At 36.5% G+C, this 14,520-nt stretch overlaps 1 protein-coding gene across 1 annotated transcript; it reads right to left on the bottom strand.

The window, feature by feature from the left end:
- Positions 1 to 863: 863 nt before the first annotated feature.
- mfsd11 (major facilitator superfamily domain containing 11) lies at positions 864 to 14,333 on the bottom strand. The gene is made up of 14 exons (XM_023264219.3): positions 14,108 to 14,333; positions 12,915 to 13,089; positions 12,777 to 12,832; positions 11,052 to 11,159; positions 10,890 to 10,969; positions 10,632 to 10,728; positions 9,641 to 9,699; positions 9,393 to 9,555; positions 8,131 to 8,174; positions 7,984 to 8,049; positions 6,391 to 6,516; positions 6,138 to 6,312; positions 4,582 to 4,717; positions 864 to 3,601 (listed from the first exon to the last, which is right to left on the bottom strand). The coding sequence occupies exons 2-14, from the start codon at positions 13,008 to 13,010 to the stop codon at positions 3,440 to 3,442; spliced, it is 1,368 nt and encodes a 455-aa protein (XP_023119987.2). The 5' UTR covers positions 13,011 to 13,089; positions 14,108 to 14,333; the 3' UTR covers positions 864 to 3,439.
- Positions 14,334 to 14,520: the final 187 nt, after the last annotated feature.

Here is a 14,520-nt window from a genome sequence, read left to right as displayed (position 1 = left end):
TATTTAAATTAGCTAGTTAAATTTGCATGAACTAATTAAATGTGTAATTTCTTTTTACTAATTTACTAAAAATAATTTTTAAAAAGCTGTATGGTTGGATCATGACCTTAATATTTAAATTAGTCAGTAAAATTTTTATAAACTAATTCAGTTTATTAATTTTAAAAAATGTGTTGAAAACTAGCAAACACTATCATGGGGCATTAACTTTAGGATTTAAATTTATAAGTATTTTTTTATTGGTGAATAATATTGTAGGGCCTTAACATTTATTTAGTCAAATCAATGTATTTAATAATATAGTATCTTAATCCAGATATCTAAGTTAATCAGATACATGTCAGTTTTACATCCTATTGTTGGGTTTTAACCTTAATATTTGAAATATTCTGGTAAATTTGCACTACATAAAATATTGTATATTATTTGAAAGCACTCTGGTTAAAAATCTTGTTTTCTAAATGAGTTACATAAATAAATACTGGTGATTTGACTTAATAAAACAAAGAAAATAAACGGTCATTCAGTTAATTTTATCATAATTCAATATGTTTTGTTAGTTAAATTCAAGAATGATGCATCTTTAAAATATCTGATTCAGATATTTAAATAGAGGCTGTAATTTCTGAGTTTGTAGTATTAGTTTTTTGTTAGCCAAACATGAATAAAATCTGAAAAAGTAATTAGATTATTTATTTTTTGAGTCATTTATCTTTTTTTGATATAAACATTTAGAATAAGACACTATGAACACCCAAACTAGTTAAAAAAAAAAGGTCTGTAGTCACATTTAAATCTATTTTGCTTATAAAATTAATTAAACATCACACATCTCTTTAGTTTAAGCAGGTAAAACACACAACTAATGTTCAAAATAACATTTTATTGATAATAAAAACAAGCAAGCCACAGTCTGGGTGCCTCTTAATGACTACATTCAAGTATAAAATCACCTCATATATCAGAATCATGCGTTTCCCTTTATATCCTTGATTGCAGTCGCAACATGAAACAAGCCCTCCATGTAATCTGGCAATAAATTAACTGGAACAACGTGCCGCGATTCAGGAAATGACACAAAAAGAAAACGAGTACAGCGCCCCTGACATCACTCTGTTTCCACGACGACGTTTTAAGGCCTGAATTCAGCACCGTTTGGCATCAGATCCGTTTGAAATGACAGAAAAGTGAAGGAAAAACACACAAGAAGACGGAGAAGCTGACAATAAAAGAGTTCCAGAGGATGGAAGTGTTGCTCTGCGGCAGTGTTACTTTAGTTCTACTGTTGTGAATAAGGGCACTTTAAATTTAAACCGGTTCTATCAGATATTTTTGTGTGATTCTGATTTAGTTGCTCAGATTTTATTACTATTCTGCATCATTTTTATTGGAAACAGACTTAAAGGGACACTCAGCTGACCTGAATTCATTGTTTTCTGTATTAACCGTTAATATTCAGCATAATGTCATTTAAGGCTCAGGTTTTCACATGTTGAAAGGTTCTCGGCGTCACTTTGAACATGTTTTACATCCAGCAGACTTCTTGTGTTATTGTTAGCATCCTCACACATGGTTTTCTGTTGTACCGAAAACAGCAGATTTTTAGTTTTTTACTGAATATTATTAGCACAAAATGCTCATTTTTGGACTTAGATGTAGTAAATTTTCCCAACTGAACCCTACGTCACAAAGGATTAATTCAAGGACCGTTAGAAAGGTGGAAATCCAGCCATTTTTTCTGTCTAAGTTTGGCATTTAAAAAAAAAAAAAAAACACAGCCTGCAGTTCAGCTGAAAACTCTGAATTTCTGTCATGCGTCTGTTGGTCTCAGCCGAGTATTGATGACTTCACGGTTGTGTCAAGAAATTCATTTCTTTTTGTTGTTTTCTTTTTAATAGAGTCTGGTTAGAACAAACAGCAGCAAATATTTAAACGGCATGAAGAAAAAAGTAAGTAAAAAAAAGTAAAGTAAAAAATATCATCAATATTATTTTCTGGCTGATAAATTATGTAAGTTTGGCAAATTCTTTGTTTTCTAAAGAATCTACTTTTGGCAGATTTTTAAATGTAACATGAAGAATGAAACATTCTTTTGATGAAATATTAAGCTTTGAAGCTCCAACTTAACAGATGATGAGTTCAAGGACCATCGGAAAGTTGAAAATGTCACATTTCTTTCTATTTTTACATTTCTGGCTGATAAATCAGCATAATTTAGATGATTTTTTTGAAGAAATCCTGTCCTTTAAACCAGCTGGTGGGTTTTGGGATTTTGAGGGTTAAATAAGATGATATCAAGGTGCATTATGGGACTTGTAGTAACTGACATTTTTGGATCTCTTCCTGCTTCTTTGGTAAATATAACTGTGGCGAGTCAACAAACTTCAGCGTCGTTACATCACTGCAGTGTCCTTTTAAGCTACAAGTTAGATTCAATCCAAAAATCTGGAATAAAAAGTAAATTCCTCCTGATTTGCCGTCTTGTTGTGTCTCTTTCCTGTCAAACATTCACCGTTTGAACATCAGGTGATGAGAAAAAGCAGCAAAGAAAAAGATTTTATCTTTCCTTCATGGAGGCACGAACAGTCTGTTGTTGTCCAGCAGTCAAATGATCCGATTACAGCCCGACATTTCCCCTGAATATAAGCTGAACAGCAACACAGAACCCTCACATGGAACAGAAATGAACAGAAAGAACCCAGTTTCTTGATTATGTTTCCCTTTAAACTAACATTCTGTTCCCAGTTGCAGTAAATCTGTGGTGAAAAGTGAATTTTGCGGCTGTGACGAGCTTTAACTGGAGCTGAGGAGTAAAGCGGTGAAGTGCAGTGAATAGATGAAGGAATTTGAGAGTGATGCTTTTGTCAGCGTTTCATTGTAATCTGTGCACGAGTTGAAGATATTCTTTATTGTTCTTGGCAGCAACTCCATAAAAAGACCAACATCTATGATAAATGCTGTGTCTGGGACTATTTTCAATGGTGGATTCATCCACATTTGCAGAAGGGGAAGGTGTATTTAACTGATTTTGGCACAAAGAAATAAGCTGTTTCTGACAAGTCTCTTTATGGGATTTGCTGTCAAGATCAAATAAAGTGAATATCAGCAGACGTCTGTTTAAAGTGAGCATTAAAACCAGCGGCTGATCGATAAGTCAGTGTGTCCTCCCTCCGTCCTGGACTAACATCAACCCAAAGTGCTTTTTAATTCCCTCCACCATCCCGCTGAGTAGAATTTGTTCAGACTGTGTGCACAAAGTAAAGAAAAGGAGTTTGGAATGAAGCTAACTGAGGTATATCTGGCGTGCACACTCCGCCTCTCAGACTCTATCTGGCTCGGTGAAAACCAAACGTACCACAGCGTCGGTCCGACAAACGTCTCTGTGAAGGAGTTCTAATCCAGCCGTGGAGACCCAAACACCTCAGATGCTCAGATTCCCTCAGATGCTGTCGTAGTCGGACTCCCGGCGGCTGGACTGAGCGACGCCTTCGGCCACGAAGAAGGTGACGGTGCCGAGGAAGCCGGCGATGACGAGGATGAGCAGCTGCCAGTGGAGCAGCAGGTAGTTACTGTAGTAGAAGGCCAGCGCCGCCATGATGGACTGGAAGGAAACGACACGTTAACGAGGCCGTATTCTGACACCAGTCAAAAACCAGGAGGGAAACCTTTGCTCCTGAATCTAAAACCAAATCTGAAACAGTCCAAAACTAGTTCCAAAACCAAGTTTGAACCAATTTAACCCTTTAACACCCAAGGGTCATACAGGCCGCCTGGGTTTTTTATTTGGGCTGTAAAAGAGTCAGAAGTCATACTATGAGTGATTGCTTTTACCCCTTTTTTTCAGAACAACCTAAGCTTTCAAAATCTGACAATATTTGACATAAACTATGCGTTTAGACGATGCAACAACAGTTTAAAGTGGACAAAAACAAAAAAACTGACTTGGATTTTTCAAGATTTTACTAAATTAGGAGCTGGAGTTGAACATGAACAAAATATTAGACAAAACAATGTGAAATATGAACTATAATAAATATTTACAAAAATTTTAATTTTATAGTACTTGTAAAATGGGAGCGGCGTCGCTCCCGTGGGATTTTGTGATGGACGTCGTTGCACGTGGTTCCTTTGACGTACCGTAATACCCTGTGAAGTGCATCTTCTCTTCTTTCAGGAACCATTTGAATTTTCTCTCTAGCGCAAATGGTTGAGGAGTTACGGTAATTTAAAGAGCGCTCGTAAAATGCAAGCAGCGCCTCTTCTGTGGGATTTAAAGGGTTAAAAATCCAATTTCAAACCAGTCCAGAATTAGATCAAAAACCAAGTTTGTAAACAACTCTAAAACCAGTCCAAACCAATGTTTCAGATCAGTCCAAAAAGCAAGTTTGAACCAATCCAAAACTTGTTCCAAAACTGGTCCAGACAAGTTTGAATTCATTCCAAAAATCAAGTTGGAACCATTGCAAACCGAGGTTCAATCCAGATCTAGAATCGCTTCAAACTCGTCTTTGAAACCAGAACAAAAGCAAGTTTAAACAGGTGAAGTGATTCTAGAATCAGGTGTGTGGATGTGGAAGTCACCTGGATGAACTTGAAGACGGCGAATGCTGGAGCGCTGTTGTCTCTGAACAGGAAGCCGATGATGCTGAGCAGCTGAGTGTTGAAGCAGCTGTCACCCAAACCGAGCAGGAAGCTGCAGAGCAACGCAACGCCGACGCTGCAGCAGGAAAAGACTTTATTTAGGCACCAGTGGCTGGATCTAAATCTAACATGGACAAGCTGATAGTCACAGAGGAACAACACAACTTTAAGTGTTTTAAGGAAGAATAAAAGACATAAATTAGAAGTTACAGGTTAGTTAAAGTCTCCTGGAGCAAATTAGTGACAGAAAAAAGGATGATTTGACTTAATTACAGTAAAAAAAAAAAACAATCATGACCTGACTGAAATAAGTTACTCATTCCTCTCTCTTCATTTAAAAGCGCGGTTCAACCAACAGTACGAGACCATTGCGCAAGCTTTTAGCCATTTATCTCTTATTATGTGTCACTGTTTATGATTGCATTATCTGCTTTATTGTCCTTTCTCTTTATGTCCTCACTGTCTTGTATCTACTGTTTATTGCTGCCTCTTGGCCAGGTTGTCATTGTAAGTGATGACTGGTTTTCAGCTACCTACGAACCTACCTGGTTAAATAAAGGTTAAGAATAATACTGTTTTGTATTATTAGTACTATTTAAAAATTTGAAATGTGACATTTTTTTATGCATTTATATGTATATATACACACACATACACACAAACACACACACATATATAAATATTCTACTATAAAAAAAACACAGATACTGAAATGTTGTATTTTTTACACATTTAATAGTGTAATAATTGTTCTTTTATTTGCTTCATATGTTTTCTTTACTATTTTCCCTCTTTGAATGTTTAATAATTTTGTACTCTATAGATTTAATTTTTCTTTGCATAATGGTTTGATTTGTCTGCATTTTTTATTGTTTAATGTTTTTTATGAAATTTATCTAATTGATAATAATTTTTAATTTTACTTGTTTTTACTCTTTACTTGTTTTTTTAATTTATTTTGTAAAAAAATATGTTTAATTAGTAATTTTTGGTGGTTGAATAGTTTATCTTCTCTATTGTCATTTTTAAATAATTTTGCTTTTTTTCTTTAACAGTTTATTTGTTTGACAATTTCAACTTTTAATTAAATTTGTCAAATAATTCGTAACTTATTTTTGGAATTTGTTCAATAATCTACTCTTCATTTGTTTAAAATCTTTTCATTTAAATTTGTATTTTTTTCATTTTTAATAATTACATTTTTTATTTTTAGATTTTTGTCTTTTATCTGGTTAACATTTATTTTTAAAAAAATTCTCTTAATTGTTCAATTGTCGTTTTCTATTATTTGTTCGGGTTTCTTATCTATAGAACACCTTTTTACACACTAGTTGTTTATTTTTTGTCCTTTTTCTCCTTTAACTTCTCAAACCTTCCTTCGATTTTCTCAACCTCTCAAATTTCCTGCACACTAAAAACCAGAAAAGTTTTCTTTTTGAATCCTGTTAGTTTATAAATAAATCTAAAACTAAACACAGTCCGGGTGAGTTTCTCACCTGGGGCTGATGTACGACTCCAGGTCGGTTCCTGCTTCGGGAGCTATAGGAGCGTCGCTGGCGATGTTCAGGAAGATCAGGTAGAAGGCGACGTAGTGAGTGATGAGTCCCAGCAGAACCACCGGGTTCCTGCCGAAGCGATTGTTCTTGTTGAGCAGCCCGAAGACGCCCCCTCCTGGACACACAGGGCACAGCCGCAATAAACACCTGGACGATTACTTCTTATTCCTGCAGCTTCAATAAATGAACTCACCTAAGATTTCTCCAATTCCGATAGAGATCCCAGAGATCCCGATCAGACTCTTAGCGTCCTGACCGAAGCGGGTCATGGCTCCGATACACGTCCCGTAGACACCGCTGTAGAAGGTCAACTCCAAACCTGTAGATTCAGTTATATTCTCTGTTTTAGCTTCATTTAGAGGCTGTAAAAAAGTTAAACCCTTCAGATCTTTACGTTCTCATCTATCAGCACCTGAACGTCCTCAATTCATCCTGTAGCAGGTTGGAATAAAGAACCACAAGAAGAACAAGGAGACAGATTAAATCCAGAGTTCAAGAGACTCAGACTGAATACATAGAACAACTGGAGAGTTCATCAAGACGCTACAAAACCAGGTCAACACCAGTCAAAAAAATCTGGTTCAAAACCAATCAAAACCAGGTCAAAAAGAAAGACTGAAATCAGTCTAAAACCAAAGCTGAAACAGTCCAAAACGAGTTCCAAAACCAAGTCTGAACCAATTTAAAAATCAAGTTTCAAAGCAATCCAGGATTAGATCAAAAACCAAGTTTGTAAACAAGTCTAAAACCAGTCCAAATCAATGTTTCAAACCAGTCCAAAAAGAAAGTTTGAAGCAATCCAAAACTTGTTCCAAAACTAGTCCAGATACAAGTTTGAAGACATTCCAAGAATCATGTTGGAACCATTCCAAACCTAGGTTCAATTCAAGTCTATAACCAGTTCAAACCCGTCTTTGAAACCAGGCCAAAAGCAAGTTTAAAACAGGTTTAACCCTTTGATGCACAATGTGGGTCACAAGTGACCCAAAACCACTGGAAAATTGGTATCTCCTGACCCACGCTGTGCATCAAAGGGTTAAAGCCAGACCAACTTCAAATCTGAAACCAGTTCAAAAAATGTCCAAAAAAGTGTTGGAAACCAGTGCTAACCAGTTACAAATAAAGTCTGGGATCAGTCCAAAACCGCGTTTAAGACCAGTCCAAAGAGTAAGTTTCAACCAGTCTGAAATCAAGTTTAAAACAGGTAAATCCAAAACTATTTCAAAAGCAAGTTTGAATCAAGTCCAACCCAAGTTTGACCCAAGAAGGTCCAAACCAGTGTTAAACTCGTTCGGACCAGTACAAAGAACAAGTTTAAACCAGTCCAAAACTTGTTCTTTGTACTGGTCCGAACGAAACTTTGACAGCAATCCAAAAATCCCAAAAATTTAACTTTTACAAAGCTAGGTCCAAACCCATGTTTGAAACCGGTTAAAATAATGTCCAAAACTAAACCCAAAACAACGTTGGAAAGCAGCGTTAAACCAGTTCAAAACATACATCTGTAGGTATTTAGAGACGTTTCATCCACTTTACCAACAATAAAACCTTTTATATAATTTCTCTCAATGCTGATATATTGTTTCTTCCTCGTTATTCAGTTTAGAGTTAGTTTTTTTGGTGAATAATTTCAATATATTTACATAATAGATGCTTATTTCTGTCTTCCTCCATCATTTTGCTGCATTTTTCCAGGAAGTCTACAACTACAGTTGATGCTGAACAGGAAGTTGTAGTTTTTATTGTTTTATTGTTGTGTGGAGCTGCAGGTTGGTGTTGAACTCACCGGTGTATCCGATGGAGACGCTCAGCAGCAGCATTTCCTTGGAGACGAACATTTTACAGGCTTTAACTGAAAAACATGAGAGCAGATGTTAACACACAAGATGACTCAGCTCCAGCCATGAAATAAACGCTGTTCTGCTAAACTCACTGAAGGCGTCCAGAGCCTGAGAGCAGAGTCCCGGCGGAGTCGAACTGTCAACAGACGTAAAGCATCAATAAACATCTACAAATGCAGTTTATGTCTCCGATATGAAGCTGAATCTTTGTGTCCTTCGACCTTTTACAGGATCATTCGTCTTCTCTTTACCCTCATCCCTAAACTGCTCTGGTTGCCACGACGACCGTATCACAGCAGTTTCAAAGAGAAATGTAGGAAACACAACAAAGGATAGCATTTACAGTAAAAGGTCGCCTGTCTGCTGCGACGCCCATCCATCCTCTAAAAAGATACATTTCTGCAATATACGGAGATCATCTGTTTTAAAAGCCGTCAGGAGGCTGGAGAGGCGCCGACAGACGTCCTGACAACAGATATTAATAACCAGACGACACATCAGGGATCCAGCAGCTCAACACAAACCAAATGTTAAAGGACAGAAAACGGCTCGTTTCCAGAAGTCTAATTTCACTGCTTAGACGGAAAGCAAATGTTTAAAATAATTCATTCAGGATGCTGGGATTCAACACATTTAGCTCTGATCTACACCATGTTGTCCTAAAGGTAAAGTTAGCCTGAAATAAACCAGAACGCTCCTTTAACTTCACACATCTGAGCTGAAAACATCAGAGCTGCAGCTAACGTTTACTTCATTACAGATGAATCCTCTGAAACCCAAAGTTTAAAATGCATGCTAACTGTTAAAACAATGTTCAAATCAACAATAAACCAGTAGAACACCAAATTTAAAACCAGTCCAAAACCAAGTCTGAAACCATTCTAAAACCAAGTGTAAAACCAGTCCAAAACCAAGTATAAAACTACTCCAAAACCAAGTCTAACGCCAGTCTAAAACCAGTCCAAAACCAAGTCTAAAACCAGTCCAAAACCAAGTGTAAAACCAGTTCAAAATCAAGTCTAAAGCCAGTCCAAAAGCAAGCCTAAAATCAGTTCAAAACCAAGTCTAACACAAGTCTAAAACCAAGTCTAAAACCAAGTCTAGAACCAGTCTAAAGCTGAATCTAAAGCAATAGTTGAATTCAGTTTTAAACCAAAAAAAAAACTCACAGTGAGGTAAAATTGTCACATAGTGAAGAAAACGGAGCCAACAGCGAGGAGAAAAAAAAAAACAAACACAACCAGAGACTGTTTGGAGTTCAAAGGGTTAAGTTCAAAATGTGCCTCCATATCGTTATTTCATAGAGTTTTATGATCCAGATGAGGAGAGGCCCAGGCACACCTGGAAAACTCACCTGGATGTGGAGCTCTCGATGGATTCGGGCTCCAGCAGCGACTCGGTGACCTCCGAGTTGACAGGAGAAGATTCTGGGTCGGGTTTCCTGATGAGGAAGAAGAGGAAGCAGCCGACCAGACTGATGATGGTGAGCGAGATGAACACCGTCTGACGGTCTTTATCTGAGACGAACATGAGTCAGAACCAAACTATGAATAACTTTGAACTCATGAGGCAGAGATTTCAGGAAACACGGCTGGATTTTACCTGTTATATGAACGTGTCCGTGCCAGGCGCAGTAAATGTACAGGTTTCCAAAGAATAAGCTGCAGAGAAGATGAAAAACTGACATTTAGAAACAAACAAGTTCACATACGTCTAAATATATAGAAAAACAGGAACAAACGACTATCATTTTATCACAGCGTACATGAGGATAAGTTTCATTATAAGCAATATATCTAAGAAATGTATACAAATGTCAGAATAACTCATCCTCTGTTTGCCAAAATGTCCCAAATATGAAGTAAAAATATTAAAAACAACCACAAAGTGAGGAAGATGAACAACAAAGACACTGAAAATGCCCAAAGGAAGACATAAAAAGACCAAAAGGAAACTGCGCATTTGCGAAAAAAGACATTACAAATGTCTAAAAGTGGACAAAATGAGCAAAAAGACACTGAAAACGTTGAAAACAAGATAATGAAAGACACTTACAAAATGACTGAAATGAAACAAAAGCAACCATAAGTTGATAAATTGACCAAATAGATGTAGAAAATGTCTGAAATCAGACACGAAATGACTAAAAACTAGTACAAATAAGACACTTAAACCACCAAAATGACATTAAAAATGACTGAAAGGTGATGAAAATGACCAAAACAACATTGAAAATATCCAAAATACAGCATACAATGATGAAAAAGAAATTCAAAATATTCAACATAAGACATAAAAGGACCAAAAAGAAATGCAAAATGTCCAAAAGGAGATGCACAATGAAGAAAAAAACACCCAAAAGGTTCAAAATTAGACACAACACAGACACCAAAAAATGCTCAAAAAGTCCGAAACAAAACACAACGAACAGAATGATCTTAAAAAAGCCTCAAGGCGATGATGAAATGACCAAATACACTGAAAACGTGCAAAATTAGAAAAGGTGGGAAAAAAAAGATGCTACAAATGTATAAAACTACTGGCACAATGACTAAAAAGACCTAGAAATAACTTCCTGGATAAAAAGGTTCACCTGAACTGCAGCAGAGCCCAGAAGATGCCGCTGTTCCTTCCTATGGTGCTGTCAGTGGAGTTGATGGCGAGAACGTTTCCCTGAGCCGTCCACAGAACTGGAGAAAAAACACGCACAACGATGAAAAACACACTCAAAACGTTCAAAATAAATAACAAAATCAAGCACAAAATATCCAAAATGTCATGGAAAATGACCACAGAGGCACTCAGAATGTCTAAAACAAGCTTCACGGTGTAAGAAGCAGGTAAAACGTACCTGCAGCTCCGATCCCGACCAGCACCGACGCCGTGTAGAAGCTCCAGGTGTACGGATGGATGAACATGGCGATGTAGCCGCTGAGGAAAACAATGAAGACAAACATCAGGGCTCTGATCCAGCATCATCAAGGTTCAACGGCGTCGGCAGGTGAGGACTCACCTGTACAGGAGTCCACTGAAGAACATGGAGAGCTGAGGCCCGATGACCGTCACCACCGAGGGGGCGATCAGGTTAGACGCTGAGAAAACTCCATAGATGATGGACATGCTGCAGGAAGACAACGTTCAGACTCCTGAAAGGTGCGTTTCTTTAGAAAAATAATAATTTAACAGCCATAAATGGTAAAAACAAAAAGAAATGCTGGATTTTCTGCCATCTGATGGTCGATGAACGCAGGAAAATTAACCAAATCTAAGCTCGGAGTCGTGATTTTTAATCAAAGACTTCAAAAATGACCAAAAATAAGCCGTTGGATCTAGCTTAATTCTATAAAAAAAACAAAAAATTCTGAGATTTTTTTGCGTTTATATGAAGCTACGACTGATAGTTCAATATCTAAAGTATGTGGAGATAAAATGAACACATAAAGACAAAAAACAACAAAAATGAGACACAAAATGACCACAAGAAGCAAAAGTGTGACAGATAAATAAAAAAGATAAAAACAATACAAAATAATGCAAAAAAAATAGGCAAAACAACAAAAACAGGACACAACAGACACAACTGAGACGACAAAAGTCATCAAGAAAAAAGTTGTAGAGGCTGTAAACCTGGAAGTAGTTAAATATCTGTAGAATGTGGAGAAAAAATTATCACAAAGAGGCTTGAAACAACACAAAGGAGATAAAATCGTCCCAAAAAGACACTAAACGACACACAAAACAACGGCAAAGAGTCACGAAACAATAAATTGAGACACAAAAACACAAAAATGAGAAAAACAAGACACAAAACAACAAAACTATGTCACAAAATAAGAAAAATTAGGGGAAAAAAATGCCAAAAGTGAAGTGAAGAGACACAAAATGCCCAAAACAAGACACAAATCAATCACAAAGGAGACAAATGATATAACATATCTGTAAGATGTGGAGACAAAATGACTATGAAGAGGCTTATAACAACAAAAAAAAGACAAAACTGTTCCACAAAGACACTAAATTAGACACAAAACAACCACAAAGACACAAAGCAACAAAAAATGAAAAAAATGACAACAACATGAACAGAAAATGAGAAAAACATCACACAAAACAACAAAAATGGGGGAAAAAATCTAAAAAATTACACAAAATTGTGAAAACGAGTGTCACAAAACTGTCCCAAAGATGCACAAAACAACCACAAAGACACACAAAGCAATAAAAAATTAAAAAGAAAACAACAAAAATGAGATACAAAATAAGAAAAATAACACACAAAACAACAAAAATGTGTCACAAAACACCAAAAACGGGGGAAAAGGCCGAAAAAATGACACAAAATTGTGCAGACGAGACACAAAACAACCAAAAGGTAACAAAAAAATACACTTAAATGAGGCACAAAACAACAACAAGACATAAAATAAGAAAAATATGACAAAAGTGACACAAAACTGTCCCAAAGACACACAAAACACCACAAAGCAGACCAAATTGTGTCAGCGTTTATCGGGGATGTCAAACATCTGAAGTATGTGGAGACACTAGTTTGTCGTCAGCTGTGAACTGATTTATGTTGAAGAGCAAAACGAGCCACAATGAGTTAAAACAACACCATAAACTGCTGACTTGAGAGTTGAGGTTCGTGTAAATCCCTCCTGACTGAAACGTTTGTTCCCTAAAATAGTTCCTGTCAGACTTAATTCTGCGTTCCTGACTGATCTAAAGTCTTCGTCACCTCGTGTATCCGCTGCCGTGGAACTCGCTGCTGTTGAAGCTCTTGATCACGGTTTGCTGTGAACAAAAACCACAAATTACGCTCGACGTCATCTTAAGTTATCAGTAATTAACCCGGAATAAGCGGCAGAAAACCAACCTCTATATTGCCGCACGTTTGGAAAGCCGTGAACATGAACATGAAGCCGAAGCCGAGGATGATGATGTTGGACAGCCGCTTCCCTTCTGGACTCATCGTGGAGGATTTTAAATTCCTTGAGGAAGTGAATGAAGTGAAAAAAGAAAAAAAAGCTCTATTGTAGTGAGCAGCACATCTAGGAATAGAAACAGAGGAAATCTGCGTCAGAAGAATCCAAGAAACCTGAATGACATAAAAAGAAACTCAGACAAACGAGGTGTAAAATCTGAATCTGTCGCTCAACCAAACTCCATTTAAAAATCTGCCGTTTTAGCAAAAACACACACAAACTCATGATTTGACAGAAGACGCTGAGAATTAGGGCTGCAACTCACAATAACATTCATTTCTGATTAATCTGTTGGTACTTTTTAAAATAATTGATTAGTTACTTGGTTATAAATGGTCCAAAAATTATAAAAATGTTGACGTTGAAGTGCTTAATTTCCTTAAATGTGTTGTTTTGTCCAAAGATATTCAGTTTACTGAAACTAGAAAGGGAAATAAACAAGAAAATATTCACATTTCACAGAATTTAGACTGTTTTTAATTTATAAAAACTATTAAAACCAAATAATTGATCATTTTGAAGCAATTTCCCCTCAGGGATCAATAAAGTATTCCTGATTCTGATCTAAATATTTGCTGATTCATTCAATAATTGCTACAGTTCTATTGCTAACTGAAACTATAATATTTCACAGAGTAAAAATTTTATTTAGAGATAAATATAACCTTATTACTTTATATATAAAGCAGTAAGGTTTTAACTTATTCCTGGCAAATATCTTAATGGGTTTAGGTGAATAATCAGCCTTGAAATTACAGTCAAGCTCCAAGTTATAGCGAGATTTCCTTTAAATTAAATTAGTGCTGTTTGGTTGGTTTATTACAAACCGAATGATAAAATGGATCATGTGGATTCTGTAAACACATAAATGTTTGTTATTTCACACATCATACCTGACTACAAGCAAGTTAGCCTTAAATTGGCTGATTTTTACACGGGGGTTTGTGTAAATGTCTATTTATGGAAACGCAGAAAGCCGAAATGCTAAAAACAGCAGCTGGTAGACAGAAACAGAAGTTTTCTGTCGTGTGAATGAAGTGAACATTAATTTAAAAAAAGAGAGTCAGAGACAAACAGAACTCACCGATCAGTGAAGCTAACCAGCCTTTGTGCGGATTCACGCTCCGTTTATTAGCATAATTAGCCGTTTTTTATAAACGCTGGGAAGTTTGTCCGGTAAATTCCTCCGTCCGGTTCCTAAACTGACTCTAACATCGCGGCTTCGTCGTCTAAAACCGGATTGTTTGCGGCAGTTTCGCCGGTAAACAGGCGAAGCTAGAAGACGGTCATGTGAAGGGATCAGCTGACTGAAGTGCGGTTTCTTCTTCTCTGGTGTTTATTGGCGACCGGAAGCAAAACATGAAGGCGGAGACTCAGCGACTCCAGCTGGTGGAGTCTGGAAGTGCAGGTTAATTATTATTATTATTATTATTATTATTATTATTATTATTATTATTATTATTATTATTATTATTATTATTATTATTATTATTATTA

The sequence above is a fragment of the Amphiprion ocellaris genome, chromosome 19, assembly GCF_022539595.1.
Source record: "Amphiprion ocellaris isolate individual 3 ecotype Okinawa chromosome 19, ASM2253959v1, whole genome shotgun sequence".
NCBI lineage: Eukaryota > Metazoa > Chordata > Actinopteri > Pomacentridae > Amphiprion > Amphiprion ocellaris.
The sequence above is the reverse complement of the archived record's forward strand: the minus strand, read 5'-3'. Positions and strand labels throughout refer to the sequence as shown.

What these genes read in the sequence shown, in the direction of transcription:
- mfsd11 (XM_023264219.3), bottom strand. Translation starts at nt 13,010, where the DNA reads ATGAGTCCAGAAGGGAAGCGGCTGTCCAACATCATCATCCTCGGCTTC. An exon ending in AAACGTGCGGCAATATAGAG is followed by an intron (nt 12,833 to 12,914) that starts GTTGGTTTTCTG and finishes TTTTGTTCACAG; the next exon opens with CAAACCGTGATCAAGAGCTT. An exon ending in CGGACACGTTCATATAACAG is followed by an intron (nt 9,556 to 9,640) that starts GTAAAATCCAGC and finishes TGTTCGTCTCAG; the next exon opens with ATAAAGACCGTCAGACGGTG.